At 33.3% G+C, this 17,127-nt stretch overlaps 1 protein-coding gene across 2 annotated transcripts in view; it reads right to left on the reverse strand.

The window, feature by feature from the left end:
• Window positions 1–435: 435 nt before the first annotated feature.
• srfb (serum response factor b) overlaps window positions 436–17,127 on the reverse strand; it is a 29,835-nt gene continuing 13,143 nt past the window's right edge. The window contains exons 3-8 of one of the 2 annotated variants that reach the window (XM_051126310.1): window positions 10,959–11,196; window positions 7,782–7,955; window positions 6,420–6,536; window positions 4,587–4,784; window positions 4,189–4,265; window positions 436–2,402 (exon numbers count right to left, since the gene is read on the reverse strand). In XM_051126310.1, the coding sequence (XP_050982267.1) occupies window positions 2,307–2,402; window positions 4,189–4,265; window positions 4,587–4,784; window positions 6,420–6,536; window positions 7,782–7,955; window positions 10,959–11,196 (900 nt within the window). In that variant the 3' untranslated portion in view covers window positions 436–2,306. Of the gene's footprint in view, window positions 2,403–4,163; window positions 4,266–4,586; window positions 4,785–6,419; window positions 6,537–7,781; window positions 7,956–10,958; window positions 11,197–17,127 lie in introns of both variants that reach the window. The other variant, XM_051126311.1, reaches the window with a different exon arrangement.

Raw genomic sequence — 17,127 nt, forward strand, 5'->3', positions numbered from 1 at the left:
TTAACTTTAATAGCGCGCTTTCTTCGATTTGTGTAATTTTACCTTATTGTATGTTTTATATAAAATTTGATCCTCCTGTTGATACATGTATGTATATGTTCCGCAATAAAGAATATAATAAATACAAAATAATTTACTGGATTTTATTAAAAACAAATTGTAAACATTAGAAACACGAACTCCGACTGTGACCATTTTTTTATGAAATATGTCAAAAGTAAGTATTTTTCATAGGTTATATCAAGAACATTGAGTAGCATGTATGTTTCTAAATCACTAACTTTACTATTTTCTTTTTAACACCTGAATAAAACTGCATTAAATGTGCTGGTTTGGGTGTTGTGTGTTTAGCTGCAGCAGTACACATGGTGTGAAACTTCTAGCACAGTTAAGTAAAATTAATGAGCATCATGAAACAGGGAAAAAGGCCCAGCATGACAAGATCCATTTTTTTTATTACAAAAAGGTCTGTACATTTGCTGTGTCGGAAAACAGAAATCACACAATAATCCAACAGAAGAACCAGTGTTACTCTCATACAATCGCTCAAACGCTCTAAAACTAACTCAAAATATATCAAACAAACCAGCTCAGTATTTCTGAGCACATACAGTGAGGATCAACTCTAAATATTCAGCATTACGCATACAAAATGTGGCCAAGTGTCAAGTTTAAAATGAGAGAAAAAGATGGAAAAAGAACAATAAAACACATCATTCACTGTCCTGAAACGAAGATGTGAAGGCGTGAGGCTTCAGAAACTGGTCTGAAACACAATGTACGAGATGATTCAAAACACAGCGTTGCATTTACATGCAACATATTAAGGCCAGCAAACCTCCTACAGCAGGACGATTTCAAGAGATCCTGACACGACTGGACAGATATTAGTTATGAAGAATCATAACTAATCAACTTTAGAAGAGCCATCGAATGAAGCCCTTTACAACACGACAGCAGACAGAAGAAAGACTGCCGACGCTCACAAACCTTAGTTTGATATTCAGACTGTAGTGTTGATTCACAATATACTCTATATAACATCAATATGACGTTCTCTACTTACAGTTTCTTTGACAGGGCACTTATGCCACTCAACACAGCCAAAAATGAATATGTGCTGACAATGTGCTCACCGTCGGGCCATAAGAGTTTTTCACCTCCAGTGAAAAAGTGGTCTGGTCTGAATCAGGAGAGAAATCTGCACAGATCGAGCGCTGTTTACAAACCAAAACAGCTTTAAATCATTCGTCTTCTCAAGATGTGAACTGATGGACTGGAGTGGTGTGGTGTGGATTATTGTGATGTTTTTATCAGCTGTTTGGACCCTCTCATTCTGACGGCACCCATTCACATCCATTGGTGAGACAGTGATGGAATGACATTTCTACAAATCTGATGAACAAACAAACTCATCTACATCTGGGACGGCCTGAGGATGAGCAGATTTCCAGCACGTTTTCATTTTGACCGAACTACTCCTTTAAATCTGTCTCAGTTTGAGGCGTTTCTCAGCGTCCACAGGCATCAGGGTGTCATGGATGAGTTTAAAGGTTAGAATGATCAACAGCATTCAGAAATCAGGGACGGGGATAAACAGCGTTTCAAATCTCTTTCTCTCTCTTTTAATTTGTATTTTTGAGGCGATTTGGCACAATCATGTTACAAAAGGGAGAGAAAGAGTTTGATCTTAAATCTTTGTATTTCTCATCTTAACACTGTGTATAAATCAATATAATATGTTTATATTACATTAATTTACATGGTGAGTCAAATATTAGATTTCATAAGCAAAACAGGTACAATGTTTACAAAATATCTATAAAAACAACTACATGCCATCGCACAAACAGGCAAAACAAATCTCAAATATTAAAAAACAGGTTATGTACATTTCCAAATATCTCATCTTGTTTTCACAAAGGCCAAATCTAGATAACTTTTACCCAACATCCCTCCAACCAAACACACACACACGACTCGCATACAAAACCACTCACTCTCACAGAAGCTCAATTCAGATCAATATGAAAGTATTTGTCAGATAGGAAGGGCTGTGCTGATTGCAGACAGTACCTGTACTCACACACACACACACACACACACACACACACACACACACACACACACACACACACACACACACGTCTTGCTTCATCTCACTGATTGCGCTGTGGAGGAACCGATCGTCCTCTACAGTCTTGTCTACAGTAGAAACTGTAGAATCACACGTATATAAATGACTGTATAAAGGTCAATCTCAGAAAGGTGATAATAAATAGCGGCGTCAGTCTCAGGTGACGCGATCAGTCGTTTTTGGCGTTCTGTGAGGCGTCCAGATTGACGACCTGAAGCTCGGTCAGGCTACTGCTGCTGCCGCTGGACTGTTGACCAATCACCATCTGCAGAACAGAGAACGTCATCAGCGAAACACTCCACATCTGCTTCAGCTGCTTATACAACCTCATTAGCAGCTGATACTCATGTTTCAATTTGACATTTATACATTTGACACATGCTTTTAGCTGAAGCAAATTACACTGCACATAAAGTTTGATGTCGCTATAGAAGCCCATGTCTGCGACAGAAAAAAACAACATATACATGAAGAGTTCAGATGCAAAACCAGCTAAAAGCCATCTTGGTCAAAAGTGAGATAATGATAGTGAGTGAATGCTCCTGACACATATTATACGTCCATCAAATACTTTTACTGCAAACTCGCTAAATTCCAGCCTCAGCCCAATCAGAAGCACCAGCACTTACATAGAAACCACACAAAGTAGCCAGAAAGAAATGCTCATTTTAAAGAAGAACGTCTGAACTCTTCATATCCAGATAGATATAGATATAATGTGTCACTTTATCTCACAGTTCTGACTTTTTTCTTGCAACTCTGTACATTGTGAGATATAAACTTGCAATGGCTACAAAGATCTGTGACGTCTCGATTTTTTTTTCCAATGGTGAAAACAAAGCAAAAAAGTAAATTGTGAATATAAACAAAAGTAAAAAGCCAAAATTCTGGGTTTATGTCTTGCAATTCTTTTTTTCAGACTTGCTAGAAAAGTCAGGATTGTGAGGTAAAAAGTAACGATAACATTTTATTTATTTATCTGTTTAAATTCTGTGGCAGAAATGGGCTTTAACACACAGAACTCTGATAAGCATAAAAATACATACACAAACATTGGGTTATATAATCATTTTTTAAATGATCAAATATAATTTAAAAACTTAAAAAAAAAAAATGTAAAAATAAAATAAAAAAAAAAAAAATCTATTTTTAATTGCGTTAAGAATATTCGAGAATGCGTTTCTGTAGAAAAAATGATCATTTAACAATCCAATTCCATTTTAAGCTGATGAAAAATACATTTATTAACCATATTTAATATTATTTTATTAATATTTGTGACCCTAGAGCACAAATCCAGTCATAAGGGTCAATTTTTTAAACTTGAGATGTACACATCACCTGAAAACTGAATAAATAAGCTTTACATTGATGTATGGTTTGTTTGTCTGAGATGCAACTGTTTGAAAATCTGGAATCTGAGGGTGCAAAAAAATCTAAATATTGAGAAAATCACCTTTAAAGTTGTCCAAAAGAAGTTCTTAGCAATGCATATTACTAATCAAAAATTAAGTTTTGATATATTTACGGTAGAAAATTTACAAAATATCTTCATGGAACATGATCTTTACTTAATATCCTAATGATTTTTGGCATAAAAGAAAAATTGATCATTTTGACCCATACAATGTATTTTTGGCTATTGCTGCAAATATACTCGTGCTACTTAAGACTGATTTTGTTCTTCAGGGTCACATTTAATAAAAATAAATAATTAAATATTTCCACAGAAACACATTCTTGAGCTTGCAACACATTCTGGGATTCTTCATTTTGCCAATTAAAAAAAATGACGAATTATTTTTTAGATGTGTAGATGAATTATTACTGTTGGTCATATGTTTTATAATTTCAAAACATAATCCAAAGGTAAATCCTGCAGCACTATTGTTCTGTTTCTGAGTTTGTGAGAATCACTGTTAAGCGTGTTTGGAGCTCATGCAGCGCTGCGGGATCATCGCAGGCCCGTGGTGCGTTAGTGCAGTCAGTGGCATGCTGGGTAATGAGAGAATATTGAGAGTTTCACTTGTGAAGTGTTGGTCTTGCCGTACTGGATGAATCTGCACCGCAGACACGGGAATCTGAACCGTACCGGGAGGAGCTGTGAGGAACACCTGAGGAACGCCACCTGAACACACACACACACACACACACACACGCTCAAGAACACTTCTGCAAATCTTCAAGGAAACGGTCTCACACAGGGCACTTTATATTTCATAAAAGGAATATTTAGTACAGAAAAATATACTTTAGTGCAAACTGAACATAAAGTTTGCTGACATTTAATTGCATGTTCATCAATTGAATTTATTTTAAATGCAATCAGTACTTAAGAGTGGCGGCTTGACTGACTTCTTTATATGTTGTTTCATAATTACTTCTGCTGCATAATTGCTTTTAATCCACTACAAGTGCAATACAGTGTTTGAGTGTGTGTGAGTCTCACCCGTGTCCTGAGTCGGTGTGTGTGACACCTGCATGGCAGCGGGTCCCTGCGTGAAGGCGTTGAGCACAGCCAGACTCCCGTCTGTTAGCGTGGGCGCCGACGCGTACATGACCGTGTGCGGGCTGGGATACATCATGTGACCCGTCATGGAGGTGGGAACCGACGACGTGACGATGGTTGCCGGGAGACTGACTGTGGCTGAGAGAAACACATGTAGCGTCACTTACAGTCGTCCAGCAGCAGGTGGCAGCATCACACAGACCAAACTCAACACAGCACAGCTGCACTTACAGGAAAAAGGCCTGATGTGACCTGATCTGATCAGCTTTTTTCAACAAATAACAACAACAATTTTCTAAATGTTATATGTACGTATGTACCTGCTTTAATTCACTTATCAAAATAACAACCAATAAAATGAGAACATTTTTGGAAAATTGAATACAATCTGCAAAGGAGTGAAAAAATGTGTTTAAAACTTTAAAAAGAACTTCACATAAACATTTATATAAATAAATATATCTGTGATTTTCTGTGGCTGTTTGAATGTAGTAACAGCAGAAAACGTTTGCATGTTCCTCTGTCACTGGCCATAATTTAAGATTAGGCAAATAATCAAAGTCATGCATGTAAAAAAATGGGTTGAGAATCGATCAAATATTTGACAGGAATCACGTGTTTGCGGTGTGTTGCTGCTGATTTAGGAGAATTCAAGACTTCTTCACCACACAAATGGTTGTCGAAAGCAAAAATGAAACAAAACACATCATGTTTAGTGAGAAAGTGGGACGTGTTTCAGCAAAACAGACCCTATTTTTGGAATCAGCCCCTCAAAATTAGTCAGACACAAGCAGGTAAGGAAACATTTCACTTTCATTTAGTTAAATACTAAAATAACAAAACACTAAAACTTAAAAATGATTAAGAACTAGAGACATATTTTCAAAATAACAAACAAAAATGACAAAAAGCACATTAAAATTACTAAAACTGTAACTAAAAGAGAAAATGTAAAAAAAAAAAAGGTAAATAATTTATAAAAACTATATAGACATGTAAAACGCAAACAAAATGACTTATGCAAAAAAAAACAAATGAATAAAAACTATATAAAAATATTTTTAAAAATGACAAAAAATGTACAACAAAATGACAAACTAAAACAGAAAATAAAATAAAAACATTAAATTATTTATAAAAAACTATATAGACATTTCAAATGCAAACAAAATTACAAAACTGAAAGAGAGCGAAAAAAGTAAATAATTTACAAAAACTATAGACATTTCAAATGCAAAAAAAAATGGACAATTTTTAAGCAAAAATGAATAAAAAGTATATGGAAATATTTAAAATGATAAAAAAAAAAAAATGCACAACAAAATTACTAAAACTTTAACTAAAATAGAAAATAAAATAAATAAAAATGTACTAAAAAAAAACTATTTCAAACGCAAACAAAATTACTAAAACTTATAACCCCCCCCAAAATTTCTAAAAACTATATAGAAATATTTAAAAAAGACAGAAATGCACAACAAAATATTAACTAAAATAGAAAAGTAAATAAAACGTAAATAAAAATTTCTAAAAACTATATAGGCATTTCAAATGCAAACAAAATTACTAAAACTTTAACTTAAGCAAAAAAAAAAAAATAATAATAAAATAAAATTTTAAACAAATTAAACAGTGTATAGAATTATTATTATTATTTTTTTTTACAAAAATGACAAAAAAAATGCACAACTAAATTACTAAAACTTTAAAGCAGAAAATAAAACAAAAGCTGCAGTATTCAGCGAGTGATGTGTTTGTTTGCTGCGTCTGTACCTGTGGAGGCCGTGCTGGTCTGTGAGATCTCTGGACTGCTGTCGCTGGTGCTGATGGAGCTGGACTGACTGCTGGACTGGACCTGGATGGTCTGGAGCTGCTGCGGCATCGCTCCACCTGACACACACACGCACACATTTATTTCTGTACTTCCTGTGAGCTCAATCCGATCATCGGTGCCAGTAAATGCGATACTGATCAAAGCGGATGTGAGCGAACACGCAGCAGCAGAAGAGAGATCAGACTGAGCAGAGACACGCGGGACGAGCTCTAATACTCTAATACTCCTCCGAATATCTTAATTATAAGCGAGATCCAGGTAACTAAGATCACTGCATAAAACACCTGTGAATAAAACACATTTCCATCCCATGTGTTTAAAACAGTGTTGGTACTAAAACTGAAACCATTTTTGTTACTTGAAAAAAAATAAACTTCAATGGAAATTAAATAACACATAAAAAAAACCTCAAACGTGTTTTATTTTGCCAAGTTTTCAAGGCAGCAATTCTCATTTCCTTTAAGTTAATTTGATGTACTAAAATAACTCAAACTGAAACTCAAATATCAACAAAAGCTGTATAACAGTATCTCAGCCATACTAAAATATTAAACATATTAAATGATTAAATATTAAAAAATATTAAACATATAAGACATTTATCAGTTTAAATTAGTTAAATTAGTTTAAGTTAGTATTGAGTTTGTTAATATTTTCACATTTATTTTAAGTTTAAAGTTTTAGTATTTTCTTATATATTGTAATTTTTATTTATTTTTTTAAATATGTAAATCTATATTAAAATGTTTCATGAAGATATTTTGTAAATATATCAAAACTTAATTTTTGGTTAGTTATATGCATTGCTAAGAACTTCATTTGGACAACTTTAACGGTGATTTTCTCAATATTTTTTTTTGCTCCCTCAGATTCCAGATTTTCAAATAGTTTTCCTATGTAGATGATGTATAAATCTCAATTTCAAAAACTGACCCTTATGACTGATTTTGTGGTCCAGAGTCATACAAGTCTATATAATTTTTATTCATTTTTAGTTTTAGCACTTTGAGTAAATGTAGTTTTTTTGTGCATCAGGAACTGATTCAGTAAATGTGTTCTTCATCATAGTTAATGCATGTTTTCTTATCAAACAAAATATGCTGTTTTTAATGCACATTTTATGATTTCATGTGCAATTTGCACATCAGTGTTTTTATGCAACATCCCCAAAATTGCATGCGAATTTGTGGGTGTAAACAAGAGATCACACAAACACATGATCTCCACAGACCACAACACAAACTTTTAGTCTGTAAATATGTAAATAACAGCTGTGCACTAGTGCTGATGTTCAGACGCACCGGTGAGCGAGACGGTGGCGGGCAGACGGAACACGGCCTGTTGACCCTGCGACGACTGAGACGCGCCGGACGATGATGCTGTGATGCTCTGACCGGATGAGCCCTGGAGAGCCAGCGAATGCTGCTGCAGCTGACTGAGAGGAATCGCAGGAGTCCCGGGAGCAAACGGAGAGCCTGGACACACACAGAACACACAGCTCATTAACACAAACAAACCATGGCGGGGTTTGATTATGCTGCATTATGCAGGTACTACCATGTTCATTTCACACACATAGTGTTTTGGTTTTAAAGAAATTAATATTTTTTTTCATTGAGGATGCATTAAATTGATCAAAAGTGATTATAAATAAATGCTGTTCTTTTGAACTTTCTATTCATCTGTGAATCCCGAAAAATAAAATGTACGATGGCTTTCACTAAAATATTGTGCAGCGCAACTGTTTTCAACACTGATAATAATCAGAAATGTTTGTTGAGCAGCAAATCAGCATGTTAGAATGATTTCTGAAGGATCATGTGACTGAAGACTGGAGTAATGATGCTGAAAATTCACAGAAATAAATTACATTTTAACACATATTCACATAGAAAATTGCTGTTTGAAAATCGAATAATATTTCACAATTTTGAATGTATTTTTGATCAAATAAATGCAGCCGTGGTGAGCAGAAGAGACTTCTTTGAGAAACATTAGTTGATGTTATGGTACTGTATATATTTGAGTCTGCGCAGTAATGATTCGGGTTGATGTGCAGCTGTTGTCGTTGATCCCCAGCAGTGGGTTTAAGGTACAGATTGTTTCCCACCTGCTGCTGAGACTCGAACAGATGCGCGACTCGCAGGAAACACATTCACAGGAAAACAGTCAAACAGCGAGCGGCGGCTCCGACCACAGCAGCCAGAAATAACAGAGCGACCCGATCAGACGGATCCCGCTCGCGTCTCACCTGACGCTCACAGCTGCGCTCGCTCTCATCCGCTCCGTCGTCACGTGACCGCGGGCCGGCTCGACCGCACCGAATATTCATGGTGATTACAGGCCGAGCTCCAGCGCTTTTGTGGCTCATGCAAATGATTCCCCATCCACAACGACAATCAAAGCCACTAGAGACGCGTCTGTATTACGGCCCGCGCCGCTGCGAGAAATTTAACTGGATGAGGTGAATGAACGCTTCAAACACTCTCTCACACACACACACACACACACACACACACAATGAGGTTAATGTTATTCAAATTGATATCAGTAAGTGCTCGTCTCTTAAAGAGCGTGACAGTCCTGTCAGTCTCAGACTGAACCTCAATATTTCATGTGTGATGATGATGATGATGATGACACTAAACCATCTGATAAAGCAGCTCAAGATCAACATACTCCAACATAGAGCATTAAAATCAGATGTTTTTTCTTATTTTAATTCACTCACTCGCCAACTGTTTGTCTTTAAGAACCAGGTTTCACACTAGAAAACTGGGATGTATAAGGATTTTAAAACTGTTTTGTAGAGCTGGAAAAGTCACAGATATTAATGAAATCCAAAAACATCAGCCATTTTTACAATGAATTTAATCTAATTTAAGTCCAAAATCTATTGAAATATAGCAATTGTGAGTAAAAATATTTTTACATATCCTTTTTTCCTAGTAAATCACAAAAGTAATGAAATTAAGGAAATTTAAAAATACTATATAATAACAAATATACATTTGTCTGGTAATGCTGAGGTCTAAAATATTTTAAAATCTTTTTTTACAATATAGAAAGTGTGAATAAAATTATTTCATACTTACTTTTTAAATCACTGGAAAAGTCATAGAAATGAATTAAATCTGAAAATGACAAGGATATTTTTTATAACAAATCTGCATTTTTCTGGTTATGCTAGGGGCTAAAATATTTTAAATACTTTTTAAAGCATAAAAATTGTAAATATGAACTTTTTAAAAATACTTCTTCTTAACTCTTAGCATGTAAATCACAAATGACCAGGATTTTATGAACATTTTTACAACAAATATAACTATTTCTAGTAATGCTGAAAAATTTTACATCAAAAAAATGAAGAAAAAAATCTTTTTAAAAATCCTTAATTCTTATGTAGTAAATCACAAATCACACCATGAACATATTTATCATGAACATGTATTTTCTGATCATGCTAAGATTAAAATATTTTAAAATCTTTTTTACAGTATAGAAATTGTGAATTGTGTTTAATAAAAAGTATACAAATATATCAAAATATTCTTAATTCTTATCCAGCACATCACAAATGTCTGGAAAAGTCATAGAAATGAATTAAATCTGAAAAGAAAACTAATATTTTTAATAATAAAAATAAATGCAAAAATGCATTTAAATTTGAAAATGCACTAAAATATTTTAAATATTTTTTAAAGCATAGAAAATGTGAATAAAAATATTCATATTTATTAAATCACAGTCATAGAAATGTATTAAATCTGAAAATACCAAGGATATTTATTAACAAATATGCATTTTTCTGGTTATGATGAGTTCTAAAATATGATGTTATATAATATAATTTTTTAAATGCCAAAAATGCATTTGAATTTGAAAATGCACTAAAATATTTTAAACATTTTAAATGTATCAAGTAAATCACAAATAACTGGAAATTCATGGACACGTTTACAATGAACATATTTTTTCTAGTCATGCTGGAACATTTTACATAAAAAAAAAAAATTGTGAGTAAAAATCTTTTCAAAAAATCCTCCTTAATTCTTATCTTTTAAATCACAAATGAAATTCGGAAAACACACTTTTATCATGAACATACATTTTTCTGGTTATGCTGAGGTTAAAATTTAAAAAGTATAGAAAGTGGGAGCAAAAGTATTTTTAAGAAATGTGAATCTTTAATTAATTACATAAGACTGTCTTGGAAGTTCATTGGTTAAAAAGGCAAGAACGCTGGAGAACATGTATCTCTTATTTTTAATTAATTGTAAATGAAATGAAATTATTAGTAACTTATTTTAATCTCCGCACACTCGTTGTTTCTCTAAATTAATAAAATAGAAAACTCAATTATCACAGCAGAGTGAGCAAACAAACTAGAGGAAATCAGTCAGACATGAGATGAATCTGAATATTGTTATGAACAGCACAGGTGACCTCTGACCCCTGACCCCTGACCCCACACACACCTGACATGAAGGTGAATCCTCCGGGCAGCTGCATGACTCCTCCCGCGGCTCCCGCGCTCTTCAGCACCGTGCCGTTGGCCCCGTTCCCGCTGGCGTTGGCGGCGGGCGCCAGGTAGTTGGTGATGGGGAAGGACGGGCCGCTGCTGGCCTGCATGCTGGTGGAGGTGCTGGGGACGGTGGGCGGAGCGCTGGTGCTGCCCGGGACGCTGGCCACGGTGAACGCCGGCTTCAGAGCGTCCTGTGAACACGAGCAGCGCTCATGAGGATCATCACAATCATTCTGAATAAAAACTGTGATATGAATCATCACCTGCTCATTAAATCATCTAACGACTGTATAACTGATGATTGTTTTCCTGATTTCATGTCTTTGTGTCACAACAATCTTTTTCTGCTCACAGAATACAACCATACACACTTTATGCATTCATTTAATTAGTGAGTATCCGTGTAATTCTAATGAAATAAAGCCCTTCAGGATGATGCAACCAATGTTATTTTAGAATTATTTATATATTACAGTACTAATGTTTTGAATTAGCTTTTATTTTTGTTTTCAATTTATTTTAATTTGAACTAAGTTTCACTTGCAGTCATTTTGTTATGTGCTTTTGTCATTTTTATTAGTAATTTGATTAATAATTCATTTTATTTATAATTAGCTTGGATTTATTTTTAATTCCATGTTAGTTATTATAATTTTAGTAATTCAACTTTTAAAATATTTTAAATATTTTTGTTATTTTTTAGTTTAGATTTAAGTTTTAATTAATTTAATATTTTTTTAATAACAACACTAGATGAGACAAGCAGTATCATTTATATAATATTATAGCATATATTAATATTTTGAAGTAGTTTTGATGTAATTTTTTAGTTTTCTTTTTAATTTTAGTTTATTTTTTAGTAATTTTGTTATGCACTTTTGTCCGTTTTTAATTAGCTTTTTTATATTTGTATTTCATTTTTAGTTTTTTTATTTTCAGTTTAAAATATTTCTAATATTTATTATATTAATATTTAATTATCTAATATTTAATTATTTTTTGCTGATTTTTTTTTTAAGTTGAAGTTTTTCATCTAATATTTATACTTTATTTTATTTAAATGAATGACAATTTATTTTTATAGTTTTAGTTCATAAAACAACAACACCGGATTACAAAAGACACCCTTTCAGGATGAGACAAGCAATGTTATTTTAGTATTATTTTTATACCATTATAGTATTTAATAATATTTTGAAGCGGTTTTTAATGTTTTCATTTTTTTATTTTAATTTTAGTTTATTTTTTAGTAAAACTGTTATGTGTTTTTGTCATTTTTATTAGATTTTAATTAGCTTTATTTTATTTGCTTTTTTCCTAGTCTTTATAACTGAATTGTAGTACTTCAACTTATTTTCAGTTTAAAATATTTAAATTTTTTTTAAGTTGAAGTTTTTCATCTAATATTTATACTTTATTTTATTTAAATTAATTACGATTTATTTTTATAGTTTTAGTTCATAAAACAATAACACAGGATTACAAAAGACACCCTTTCAGGATGAGACAAGCAATGTTATTTTAGTATTATTTTTATACTATTATAGTATTTAATAATATTTTAAAGTAGTTTTTAATTTTAGTTTATTTTTTAGTAAAACGGTTATTTGTTTTTGTCATTTTTATCCATTTTTAATTAGCTTAGTATTATTTGTATTCAATTTCATCTTATTTTATTGCAGTTTAAATTATATCTAATTTTTTTTTTTTTAAAGTTGTAGTTTTTTTTTATCTAAAATTTCCATTTTATTATTTAAATTAATTAAAAATGATTTTTAAATCATTTTAGTTCATACATCAACACTAGGAAGAAAAATGGCTATCATAATGAGCGTCCGACTGAGCATTACTCTCACGTACTGACTGTAGTTACAAAAACACCTGAATCTTCAGAACCAGTTTAAATCCTGCAGTTCAAATAAAGTTCATTGCGCTCATCTTTTATTGTGACTGTTACCATGACAACTGCTCTCAAAGGCAACAGAACCTTCACATGTACTGTACACACATCTGATCACGAGCTGCACACACACACACACACATATATCATCTGCGTTACTCTGGTGAATCTGTGTTTCAGCTGTCATCTCACTGCAGTGACAGTCAACTATAAATTACACTACAATCACTGTGTGTGTGTGTGGGTTATGAGGGCCCTCAAGGAGGAAGTGCGCATACGCACACACAAACACACACACAAACACACGCACACACACCTCTCCTGCAGTGTGTGTCGAGCGCATCCTGAAAGGATCGTTCTCTCTGAAATTTCATCTAAATGTGTGATGCTGAGAAGTGAGATGCTGCCCAGCATGAAATGAGACGTTACTGGAGGAATTCTGACACTCAGATGTGATGGTATGTTGTGATGGTGATCAGTACACAGGAAGTGGCACAGCTGTAGAATAACATCTTAATGACAACAACACTGTGAGAAACACAGATCTGATCTCTGTAGGACATGAGAATGTGTAAAAAACCACTTCAAACTGACTCAGCATGAAAATAAGAACAGATTAATTACAGAAGAGCAACTCTGACACATTCAAACCTTTGAGATCAGTGAGATATTTTAAGTTGTTGAGTCTCTTCTGCTCACCAAGGCTGCATTTATTTGATCAAAAACACTGTAAAAATGTGAAATATTATTGCAGTCTGAAACAGCTGTTTTCTATGTGAATACGTGTTAAACTGTAATTTATTCCTGTGATGCGCAGCTGAATTTTCAGCATCATTACTCCAGTCTTCAGTGTCACATGATCCTTCACAAATCAGAATAATATGCTGATTTGCTTAAGAAACATTTCTGATTATTATCAATGTTAAAAACAGTTGTGCTGCACAATATTTTTGTGAAAACCATCATGCATTTTATTTTTCAGGATTCACAGATGAATAGAAAGTTCAAAAGAACAGTGTTTATTTGAAATGGAAATCTACTGTAACAAATGTCTTCACTGGCACTTTTGAGCAATTTAATGCATCCTTGATGAAAAATTTATTTAAAAAACAAACACAAAAACCTTTCAATAAAAATCAGTTACAGAACCTCAAATCATAATTTCGTGTTATGATCAGCGGCTCAAATAAACCGGTTTACTCTGTCAGAGGCAAAACCACAACAGGAAAAATGCTCCCAAACAGAATCACAGATGAGCGAGCAGCTCATGAAGTCGCGTGTGTGATTCGGGAGGTTTATACGTGACTGATTGAGTAGGTCAGAGGTACAACAACTAACCACACTCACCGATCACATCTATCAATCCATGCAGGACAATCTGAGCTTTCATCATATACTATATCAAATCAAATACATCCAGTTAATTGTTTAATTTCTCTGTCCTTCATCAGTCATTACAGCGCGTGTATCTGTACAGCACAGTATTATCATGTATTTTCATCTGAATCCAGAGCTTCATCCTCACAGCAGAATAATCAACCGTGGGCTTTTATTTCAGAAAATATGTGCTAGTTATTGTCATTATTCAGCGGATAATTAATAACGGTGTCCTCGTTACGGCTATTATTCTCAATCTATGCAACCTTGAGCTTCTCAAACACACTGATGAACAATTACACAAACACACAACATGAACATGAAATCATTCATTCGGAGTTTCAGAGCCCAGAAATACGAACATCACCGCACAATAGATGAGACACGCCGTGATTTATCTGTGATCATCTGTGTGTAATCGGCAGATGAATAGTCTTAACTCACACACAGCACAGCGGTAACGGAGCGTCTGATTCTGTTCATTATAGAGAACTCAAGAGAAAGCGGCCGTGGTGTTTAACTGTGGAATCTCCAGTCCAAAAGTCCAGATGAGCCGCTGTTTAAACAAAAACCACACTGGGAACTGCAGAGTGTTTTGAAATCCAGCAGCGTCTGATCCTGAAGATCCTACAGATCCCACAGGATCATCCGTACAGATGTGGGAACGTCTGTATCTCTACTGTCTAACAAATGTCATATCATATTTAATCTGAGCTCCTCTGGTGGATGAACATCACAGTCCGACGGTGCAGCGCCTGCTCTCACTCAACACTGACCAAACATCACAAATGTGACATTTTAAAGAGTTTCAAGCTCAATTTTGTTTTGGAATCAGCTCACAGTCTTATTTAAAGATTTAAATCACAAATGCCTGTAGAAAACTATAATGCAATAATAATTTTTATTTTTTATTATTATTATTTTTTATAATGATTAAAAAAAAAAAAAAAAAAAAAAAAAAAAAGCAAAAATTTTAAGTATTAAAATAACAAAAAAAAAAAAAAATATTATTATGATTATGTTTTTATAACATATATGTATATGTATTTTATAATTTGAAAATAAAAACATATATTTAGAAATGAATGCAAATTATATTTTAATCCATATATTATATATGTATATATATATATATATATATATATATATATATATATATAACACAACAGAATATATGTGACCCTGGACCATAAAAAACAGTCTTAAGGGTCAATTTTTTAAAAATCTGAGGGTGCAAAAAAATCTAAATATTGAGAAAATCACCTTTAAAGTTGTCCAAATGAAGTTCTTAGCAATGCATATTACTAATCAAAAATTAAGTTGATATATTTACAGTAGGAAATTTACAAAATATCTTAATTGAGCATGATCTTTACTTAATATTGATTTTAAAAATGATTTTTGGCATAAAAGAAAAATCAATAATTTTGACCCATACAATGTATTGTTGGCTATTGCTACAAATATACCCGTGACACTTAAGTCTGATTTTGTGCTCCAGGGTCACATATAAAATGTAAATATATGTTTATACATACTGTATATTAATACATTCTAAAAATAGACACACACATGCACACACACACCCTGTATATTTACATAGTTATATTTTAACTAAACAAGAGTTAGAAATGTTTAACGCGCTGAAATTAAAATAAATTAGTTGAGCATATAAAAATAAAAGCTCAAAATATTAATGATAAACAGATGTATATAAACAATACATAAATATTACTACAAAAATATATTTTATTATTATTTTAGAGTGTGTGTGTGTGTGTGTGTGTGAGTTGCGGGACAGTGTCAGAACACTGAATTTGAGGGGTGTGTGAACAACAGCTGAAGATACAGACAGCTGTCAGGAAACATGGGAGTTTAACCCTCCACACGACACAGCCATTATTATTCTCTCTCTCACACACACACACACACACACACACACACACACCAGTGAGTCTCAGTCACCATCATCATCATCATCATCATCATCACACTGAATAAATGATCTCAAACAGCTTCAGTCTCCTCTATGGAGAAACTGTGGAAAACACTGCACAAACAGTGAACAATAGTGATCATCACACAGAGCGTTTGTCGTCTCCCCCGCATCAACAACACCTACAGCACACACACACACACACACACACACACACACACACACACTATGATGAGTAACGCCTGCATGAGAACACACTCACGATCCTCTGAAAGACGCCGCAGACACACAGAATTCAGCGCTTTAGTTCACTCCTCAGCACTTCTTCATTCATGTTTCTCAGTCATATATTAAAATCTGTGTTAAAGTGTTAGAATTCAATCAAACCAACCAGCTACACAGACAATCACAACATCACAAACTTCGATTTGAAGCTAAAAATATTTGAAAATCAGACAAAAGACAAACAACCTGCAACAACAGGTGTGACACCAATTTAAAATAAAACATTGGAAAACATTAAAAACAAGGCTGTAGGTTTGATTTTGGCATCGGTGGGGACATAACGACAGACCACAAACATTTATCATTTTTGGATCAAAATTATTGCTAGGGACAATTTAGTAGTTGCTAATTTTTCATTTTATAAGTATCTTTTTGTCTTTCTATTTTAAAGATGTTTTCTTCGGATTGTTTGACTGTTTAAGAGAGAATATGGAAGAATATAACTTAACTGATTTGTTATTCCTGCTAGCTACATTTCACAAACATAAACAAAAATATGGCTCTTTATTCAGTTGATCTAGACAAGTACATCTCTATATTCATCCTATGTGTCCTTTAAGGTGTATATTAATTTTTTTTTAATTAACCTTTGCTACAGCAACCATAGTTTAACCATAGTTTAAT

This window comes from Labeo rohita, chromosome 13 (assembly GCF_022985175.1).
Source record: "Labeo rohita strain BAU-BD-2019 chromosome 13, IGBB_LRoh.1.0, whole genome shotgun sequence".
NCBI classification, from domain to species: Eukaryota; Metazoa; Chordata; class Actinopteri; order Cypriniformes; family Cyprinidae; genus Labeo; species Labeo rohita.